The sequence below is a fragment of the Gobio gobio genome (genome assembly GCF_949357685.1).
Source record: "Gobio gobio genome assembly, chromosome: 11".
NCBI lineage: Eukaryota > Metazoa > Chordata > Actinopteri > Cypriniformes > Gobionidae > Gobio > Gobio gobio.
Genome location: NC_137104.1, coordinates 55,935,176 through 55,945,175, shown reverse-complemented (window position 1 = coordinate 55,945,175; position 10,000 = coordinate 55,935,176). Strand labels below are relative to the sequence as shown.

General features: G+C 38.0%; 1 protein-coding gene across 5 annotated transcripts in view; it reads left to right on the top strand.

Moving 5' to 3' along the window:
* akap9 (A kinase (PRKA) anchor protein 9) overlaps nt 1–10,000 on the top strand; it is a 205,683-nt gene that overhangs the window by 103,195 nt on the left and 92,488 nt on the right. For all 5 annotated transcript variants that reach the window (XM_079828322.1, XM_079828321.1, XM_079828323.1 and 2 more), the window contains 5 exons: nt 1,199–1,294; nt 1,592–1,710; nt 2,080–2,267; nt 4,951–5,162; nt 9,997–10,000. The exon at nt 9,997–10,000 is cut by the window's right edge and continues 159 nt beyond it. In XM_079828322.1, coding sequence (XP_079684448.1) covers nt 1,199–1,294; nt 1,592–1,710; nt 2,080–2,267; nt 4,951–5,162; nt 9,997–10,000 — 619 coding nt within the window. The remainder of the gene's footprint in view (nt 1–1,198; nt 1,295–1,591; nt 1,711–2,079; nt 2,268–4,950; nt 5,163–9,996) is intronic.

The following is a 10,000-nucleotide window of genomic DNA, read 5'->3' as shown; positions in this document are numbered from 1 at the left end:
TTAACAAGTTTAAAATAAAATTATTTATTTTCATTTTACATTTTTATAATTATTATTATTTATTTATTTTTTATTTTAAATATACATTTATATGATTAAATTATTAGCCAGTTTTATTTTGATTTGTTTTTAATTTTTAATTATTTACTCATTTTAATTTGACATTTTTATGATTTTATTAAATTATTAATACGTTTTTCTTTTTTAATTATTTATTTATTTATTTTCATTTTAAATTTCCACAAGTTAGTTAATTATTGATACATTTTTTTATTGTTTTTATTTTAAAATATGTGCGCATTTTAATTTTACATATTTATGTCTGATTGTTGGACAATATTAATTCATTTTTAGCTTTTTTTTATTAGACAGACGAATATTTGATTATTGATTTATTTAATTTTTATATATATATATATATAATTTAATTAACTTTTACTAAGGGTTTTATTTTGATTGAATAATTATAAAATAAAACAATAAAAATAGAACACTTATTAAAAGTTAATTAAATCATATATATGTCAAATTAAAATAAATAAATAATTATAAAATAAAAAAATATTTATTTTAATTTGACATGTATATGATTGAATTACCTTTTAATAAGTGTTTTATTTGGATGATAATTTTAAATGTGTATGATTTACTTAACTTTAAATTAGCATTTGATTTTGATTTATTTCATTTTAGAATTATAATGTTACATTTGTATGATTTTATTAATTTTATTTGGATTTGTTTTTATTTTTATAGTTATTTATTTATTTTAATTTGATTTCATTCATTTTTTTTCGCTGTGATTTAATGCCTGTTAATGTTAATATTGACTTCTAAGACCACATTCACAACACATTTATCTTCTAAAGTGATGTATTTTCTATGAAGTAAACAGGATAATCCGGCAGAAATAAAGGGCAGGACTTTATGACTAAATTATAAAATGCGATGTAACTTATAAACATTCTCCCTTTGTTACAAATTTAAGGTTTTTTCAGAGGTGAAGAAGTTATTGATTGAAGTTGTTTGTGTCTGTTTCTCTCTGACTCTTCAGATGTGATGATGTTGTGTGTGTGTGTGTGTGTGTGTGTGTGTGTGTGTGTGTGTGTGTGTGTGTGTGCTGATCTGTGTCATGCTACAGCTCAAAGCTGCATGTGATGTTTGAGTCTGAGTTTACATCTGTGTGTGTTTGACACAGAGAGAGCTGGAGCTGATGAAGGAGAGAGAAGATGAGATGGAGAGAGATGAACGAACACTTCCCAGCATGCAAAGCTGCGGCACACAGACAGAGCAGGTAGTGTAAACCATAGTGAGACACACACACACACACACACACACACACACACACACACACTGCACTTCCCCTGCTGCTCCAGCAGGTGGTGTGTGTGTCCCTCAGGTGCAGCTGTTGCTATGGCAGCGCAGTGGCTCTGTTCTCCTGTTGTTTGTGTGTGACTGTGTGTGTTCGGGAGTCGCTGCGCTGGGCCTGACACACACATCTCAATATAAAGACTTTGATCTTTGAGCTGACTGAGATGTCATGACAGGATTCTTATCTGCCATTTATTTTCTGCCTGTGTATAAACCCCAGAAGGAAGAGGAAGAGGTGGAGGAGGAGGAGATAAAGGGCAAAGGTCATGGAGGGAGCGTGACATCACACTCACCTGCACAAGACCCAGAGCTCGCATCTGATGACATCACCACAGAGAGGTGAGGAAGGATTAGTGCTCATGAAAAAGTTCTGGAAACTCATTACAACTGATAGACAGACAGACAGACAGACAGACAGACAGACAGATAGATAGACAGTCAGACAGATGGACAGTCAGACAGACAGACAGTCAAACGAATAGACAGTCAGACACACAGACAGACAGGTAGATAAATGAACAGATAGATAGATAGACAGACAGACAGACAGACAGACAGACAGACAGACAGACAGACAGACAGATAGATAGACAGACAGATAGATAGATAGATAGACAGACAGACAGACAGATAGATAGACAGACAGACAGACAGACAGATAGACAGATGTATAGATGGATGGATTTCTGATGTTGTTCTTGTCCTCAGGGATTTGCTGCTTCAGGCAAATGTCCGTCTGCGTCAGGAGCTGATTGAGGTGCTGAAGACGACCTCGGCCGCGGAGGAAACCATCGGCCGTCATGTGGAGGGCATCCTGCAGGCGTCCAGCAGGGGTCAGAGGTCAGACAGGGGTCAGACCGGCCCAGCGGACGGGGTCAACCCAGGACCTGCGGGAGGTCAGACACACATCACACACCTCAGACTCTCTCACCTGTCTATCTGCCTCATTTAAAATCCTCAGGGGTCTGCCTCCAGCTTTAACAATGACATCACTTCCTGTCTCATCAATGGGCTGAAATGCTGTAGTGTGGTTCAGTAAAGGCTTCGAGACGACAGGAGCGTTTGATTGATCTGCAGGAACCAGTGAAGCCACATCAGATCCTGTCTGTCTCGTTTGCCCTTTTCTGTTGACTCATTGTCTTTGCATAGAGATGTTTTGTGTACCGTTGAGGCGAGGTCATGTGACCCAGGCACACAAGCAGAGTGTGTTTGGGTGTGTTATGGGATGTGGACGTCTCGTATCGTGTGCAGAATATGAGACGCTCCTGTAACTCGACTCCCAAACACACAAAAGACCCCGAACAAAACTGAGGCATCACTGGGTTTCCATTTCTGTCTGTGTGTAAACATCACACGCTTTATTAGTGATGTGTGCCACGTCTTGCACACACAGTTTGTGCTTTAAAGGGTTAGTTCAGCCAAAACTGTAAATTGTGTGATTAATGACTGAGCCTCATGTGGTTGGACACCCGTCAGACCTCCGTTCATCTTCAGACACAAATGAAGATATTTTAGTGTAAATCTGATGCTCTGAAAGGCCTCCATTGGCTCAACTTTACACTCTCAAGACCCTTAAAAGACACTAAAGACTAAAGTTACAAAGTCCATCTCACTACAGCGGCTCTACAATAACTTTATGAAGACGAGAATAGTTTCTGTGCGCAAAAAAACCCTAAATAACGACTTATATAGTGATGACGATTTCAAAACACGGCCTCATGAAGCTTTGAAGCGTTATGAATCAGTGAGTCGATTCAGCAGTTTGAAGGGTTATGAATCAGTGAGTCGATTCAGCGGTTTGAAGCGTTATGAATCAGTGAGTCGATTCAGCGGTTTGGAGCGTTATGAATCAGTGAGTCGATTCAGCGGTTTGAAGCGTTATGAATCAGTGAGTCGATTCAGCGGTTTGTAGCGTTATGAATCAGTGAGTCGATTCAGCGGTTTGAAGCGTTATGAATCAGTGAGTCGATTCAGCGGTTTGGAGCATTATGAATCAGTGAGTCGATTCAGCGGTTTGGAGCATTATGAATCAGTGAGTCGATTCAGCGGTTTGGAGCGTTATTAATCAGTGAGTCGATTCAGCGGTTTGAAGCGTTATGAATCAGTGAGTCGATTCAGCGGTTTGGAGCATTATGAATCAGTGAGTCGATTCAGCGGTTTGGAGCATTATGAATCAGTGAGTCGATTCAGCGGTTTGGAGCGTTATTAATCAGTGAGTCGATTCAGCGGTTTGGAGCGTTATGAATCAGTGAGTCGAATCAGCGGTTTGAAGCGTTATGAATCAGTGAGTCGAATCAGCGGTTTGAAGCGTTATGAATCAGTGAGTCAATTCAGCGGTTTGAAGCGTTATGAATCAGTGAGTCGAATCAGCGGTTTGAAGCGTTATGAATCAGTGAGTCAATTCAGCGGTTTGAAGTGTTATGAATCAGTGATTCGATTCAGTGGTTTGGAGCATTATGAATCAGTGAGTCGATTCAGCGGTTTGAAGCGTTATGAATCAGTGAGTCGATTCAGCGGTTTGAAGCGTTATGAATCAGTGAGTCGATTCAGCGGTTTGGAGCATTATGAATCAGTGAGTCGATTCAGCGGTTTGAAGCGTTATGAATCAGTGAGTCGAATCAGCGGTTTGAAGCGTTATGAATCAGTGAGTCAATTCAGCGGTTTGAAGTGTTATGAATCAGTGATTCGATTCAGTGGTTTGGAGCATTATGAATCAGTGAGTCGATTCAGCGTTTTGAAGCGTTATGAATCAGTGAGTCGATTCAGCGGTTTGAAGCGTTATGAATCAGTGAGTCGATTCAGCGGTTTGGAGCATTATGAATCAGTGAGTCGATTCAGCGGTTTGAAGCGTTATGAATCAGTGAGTCGAATCAGCGGTTTGAAGCGTTATGAATCAGTGAGTCGAATCAGCGGTTTGAAGCGTTATGAATCAGTGAGTCAATTCAGTGGTTTGAAGCGTTATGAATCAGTGAGTCGATTCAGTGGTTTGAAGCGTTAGGAATCAGTGAGTCGATTCAGTGGTTTGAAGCGTTATGAATCAGTGAGTCGATTCAGTGGTTTGAAGCGTTATGAATCAGTGAGTCGAATCATGATTTGGATCACGTGTCAAACCGACAAACTGCTGAAATTTGGCGATCCAAACCGCTCAATCGACTCACTGATTCATAACGCTCTGAACCGCTGAATCGACTCACTGATTCATAACGCTTCGAAGCTTCATGAGGCCGTGTTTTGAAATCGTCATCACTATATAAGTCGTTATTTAGGGTTTTTTTGCGCACAGAAATTATTCTCGTCTTCATAAAGTTATTGTAGAGCCGCTGTAGTGAGATGGACTTTGTAACTTTAGTCTTTAGTGTCTTTTAAGGGTCTTGAGAGTGTAAAGTTGAGCCAATGGAGGCCTTTCAGAGCATCAGATTTACACTAAAATATCTTCATTTGTGTCTGAAGATGAACGGAGGTCTGACGGGTGTCCAACCACATGAGGCTCAGGCATTAATGACACAATTTACATTTTTGGATGAATTAACCCTTTAAGTAAGGCCCTTTAGTCCTGAATCTCTTCTGTCCCGTACACAGACTCCGCCTCATCTGATGACCTCAGCGTGTTTTCAGCAGAGACTGAGACCGATGAAGGGCTGGAGACGTCGCTGAAGATCCCGGGGGCGGGGCTTCTGCTCCAGGAGGCGGAGCTCCAGCTGGAGGGGGAGGAGTTTCAGATGAGCATCAGCACACGCCTGCAGAGCGCCGTGGAGAAACTGCTCATCGCCATCACTGAGACCAGCACTCAGGTACGGCAAGCACACAGGGTCAAAACACACAGTTACAGTCATTTCTGAAGAGTCATGTGACCCTGAAGACCGGAGTAAATCACACTTTACTGTATATTCACACCGAGAACAGCTGATCAAATAAAAGCAGAGCAGAAGAGACTCTTTCAAAACAGTCTGGAGTAAATCTGGCTCATACTGAGAGAGTAAACACACTGTCTTTGGGTCATTAACTGGTTATATCAGATGAGGCATCAGATAATGCTCAGAGGACTCAGTGGGCGGAGCCTGTTGATACCAGCTGATTTGCATAAGCTTTGGTCTCCGTGGCAGCAGCTTAACATCCGTAAAGCTGTAAAGCGAAACCCGTGTTTCCCCATAGTTTATGTTCGCTCTGATCATCACTTCCTGCCTGAGATAAAGATCTTGACGGCTAAATTTGGTGATATTGATATTTGATGGCACGGGTGTAAAGATCAGATCCTGTTGGACTTGAAATGTGAGAAAATGAGCATGTGAATAAACAAATGAACAAATGGAAATGTGTAGAGAAAACCTGTGGAAAAGATGTGGAAAAAAATCAATTATAAGATTACATTTAATAAATAGATTAAATAATGATTATAATAATATTAAAATGAATACAAAATGTATTAAATACAAATTTAATGTAAATAAATAACAAATATTAGATAAAAATAAAACGTTTATACTAATAAAAATACTTATTTTTATAAAAAATTACATTAAAAAATTAATTAATTAAAAGAAATAATACAAAGATTAAAGGAAATAAAATTAAGATTTAAATAAATGATAAATTATTAAAATAAATGTAAAAAATTGTTTAAATAGTTTGATATAAATAAATGAATAAATAACAAATATTAGATCAATAAAATAATCATTTTTTTAATAAAAAAATAGTAAATTAATAAAATAAATAATAAAATTCAATTAAAATAAACAAATAGGACACTCCTATAGTGAATAAATAATTAAATTAATAAATAAATAACACATTTTAAATTAATAAAATATTTGATATTAGTAAATAAATAAAATAAATAAAGAATAGATTAAAATACAAATTTGATATAAATTAATTAATTAATGAATTAAATAAAAAACAACTGTTAGAGTTAAATAAATTGATATTAATAAAGATAAATATAATTATAAAAGTTAAATTAAAAATAAACAATAAATAAAGATTAAACAAACAAATACATAGTACAGTTCTAGTAAATAAATAAAATACAAAAGATTAAAATACAAATTTGATATAAATAACAAATGTTATATTTAAGTGAACCTTTTGTATTAATAAATAAATAAATAAATAAAAAACATAAAGATTTTTTAAAAGAATTATAAAAGTTATATATAAAAAAAATTATTAATTAATAAAAAATAAATAAATAATAAACATTTTTAAAAAGATTAAAATAAACTAGATAAAAAATGGTTAAAATACAAATGTGATAAATAAATAACAAATGTTAGTAAATAATAAATAAATAAATAAAATAAACAATAAAAGATACAAAATGAATTACATATAATTAATATATAAATAAATAAAAATTTTATTAAAACAAACAAAGTAGAGAGTACTTAATAAACAATCATATTTGACATATTTTCGCAGTATAAACTGCATCTTTATTCAACCTTTTTGCATCTAAAAGATTGAAAAGACTTTAATCATTAATAAAACAAACAAACACGCGAGAACACTTCAGTCCCTCCGGCGTGAGGACGAGCCGAGGTTTAGCGCTTGTGTTCGGGATCGTGTAACGGCTCGTTCAGGAATGAGGAGTGTGTGTGTGTGTGTGTGTGTGTGTGAGGAGCAGCTCATCAATAATGAGTTATCAGAGAGTGTGTGTGTGTGTGAGGGGAACATAATCACTCTGATGGAGCGACACACTCCTGATTTACACTGAGCGTTTACACACGTCAGGAGGAGCAGGAATCTGGTCGGACCGGCTCGGGCAGGGTGTGTGTGTGTGTGTGTGTGTGTGTGTGGACCTGTCACTCACCTGCAGGCTGTGACTCCGCCCTCAGCGCTGACGTATCTCACACATGTTCACTGATCAGGAAGAGCGAGAGCGAGAGAGAGAGAGAGAGAGAGATGATCTCCCCCCGGAGCGCTCCAATGGTCTGTTCCCACTTGTTAATGAGGCCCTGCCTTTTCCCAGCGGAGCGTTGCCACGGAAGCATGGGATTGTTAATGAGTTTCCAGCCGGAGTAACCGAGGGAAAGTGAAGGAGCTGAGTGTACAACTCTCAGCTACAGGTCGGAGTTCTGCTTTCATCTAACCATCTAGCTCACTAACCATTTCATCTAGCGCTTTCTGGAATCATTTTTTGGGATTGGTTCTCAGTGGCCATGTGAAATCTCCTGTGTGTGTGTGTGTGTTTACCAACACTGAGGCTCTTCCAATAGAGGGATGTTAACTCACCCCTCGCTTGACAACTAGCCTCAAACGTCTTAGAGTCGGGACAGCGCGATGGATTCCTATCGGACGTTCTGGAATTCCCACTTCCTGAATGACAGCTGGCTGGACAGCCAGGATCAGGATATTTACGAGGTGGAATCGCGAATCCCGCTTCCACGACCTTTCCCGCTCAGCCACTTGCTCCATGAGAAAAACGCGGTGGTGGTGCAAACCCAAATCTCACACGTAAACCGGCGGGACAACGGCCACCTGCTCAAAGTGGTGTCCAAGATCTCCCTGCCCACTCCTCCGTATACAGTAAGTGTGTGTGTGTGTGTGTGTGTGTGTGTGTGTGTGTGTGTGTGTGTGTGTGTGTACCTGCGCAGGTGCCTCCTCCAGATCGGGATTGACCTTTGAGAATCATTGGACGGTTTTACAGCTCTATATAGTTAGATAAGGGCAGCTTTTGTACACGTTGGCTCTCCTGTAATGAGATTCCAGGGTGTGTGAAGTGTTTTGTGTGTGTAACACGAGATCCGTCTCACTGTCGTGTTTTCATAAAATCCACGCCTCTGGTTCACTCTCGAGCCACATCAAGCACTTCTGTGAGGATAATGGAGAAAGATCAAGAGTTATTCTGATCATAACTCCAGCTGTTCTCTATACAGTAAAGTCATCAAAGCTGGAGCAGTGTCACATGATCCTGATCATTCTCACATTTAGGATTCAGTGTTCATTTGGACAGCTAATTGTTTAAGTGATTAAATCTAATGAGTTTCGTTTAATTTTAATGCATTAATTGAGCATTTAAGCGTCACATCAACGACTGTTACTTTAAAGGGATAGTTCACCCAAAAATTAAAATCAGCCCATAATTTACTCACACCCCCAAGTCATCCGAGGTGTGTATGAATTTTAACTGAAATAAATAAATTAAAAATAAACGTAAACATATTTGAAGCTTTAGCTTAGCCTGATATACTAACTCAAACACAATAAAAACTATACAGATGTTTTTTAAAAAACTAAAAGTGAATTTCGTGTATTTCTGCGCTTGAACAGTCAAAAACACAATTATGTCAAAATGTCAGTTTTGATGTATTAAAGGGATAGTTCACCCAAAAATTAAAATCAGCCCATAATTTACTCACACCCGCAAGTCATCCGAGGTGTGTGTGACATTCTTCTTTCAGACGGATATAATCTGAGTTATATTACAAAAGTCCAGGCCAATCTAAGCTTTATAACAGCAGTAATAGTTGCTCTGTTTTTGAAGTCCATTAAAAGTGCATCTATCCGTCATATAACTGCTCCAGCGGCTCTGGGGTGATAATAAAGGCCTTCTGAAGCCAATCGATGCGTTTGTGGAAGAAAAATATCCATATTTAAAACTTTATCAAGTAAACTTTCAGCCGACTGCCTTCTGTGTTTAATTTATGGAAGAAGTGTTGAAAGTTCCTCATCCGATGGAAAGACTAACGCGAACATGACGTCACGAACACATCACGAGTTTCAACATTCAACACTTTTCCACAGAAGTTATAAATATGGATATTTTTCTTCCACAAACGCGTCGATTGGCTTCAGAAGGCCTTTATTATCACCCCAGAGTTGCGTGGAGCAGATAACAAATGTTCCATATTCCTGTGAACGTTCCTAATAGACCATCATTCATCTACTTTCCTTTATAACGACACTGGAAATAATCACTATATAAAAACACAGCACAGTAAACTGGATCATTAGTGTGTGTGTGTGTGTGTATGTGTGTGAGTCTGAACACACAACAGTGCCACCTTCAGGCTGTGAGAGGTGATGCGCTCAGTTATTAATGACATCACAACCTTATGAAGATTAATAATCACATTAGGCAATGCCGCCATTTATGTTTTTACATCCACACAATACAAGAGCCATAAGATGATCATGAAGACGCTTGTGAGGGCCTTTACAGTAGTGAAGACTTGATGATCTTACACTTGAGAAACTGATCCAGGGATTGATTATTCACACACTGTGTGATGCATTTTTAGTAATTCCTTTAGTGATGTAATAAAGACGTGAATTCTCATTCATGTCCCTCAGAACAGCACATGAACTCATAAAGAGTTATGGTTATGATGCTCTATTAATTCACTCTTAATCAAACACTTTATCACAGTAGATGCTCTGAATCTACACTGGTTCATCCAGGCACGCTTCTTTGCGTAATCCGGTTATTGTAATGGTTTAATGCATTTACATTCATAATTCATAACGGAGTAAATCTTGCATTGCATGCCTGGAAAACTGTTTATAATCATTCTAACTGAATGCCAGCAGTGGTGTGCCCATCATGACCTGTGTGTGTGTGTGTGTGTGTGTGTGTGTGTGTGTGTGTGTGTGTGTGTGTGTGTGTGTGTGTGTGTGTGTCAGCTGG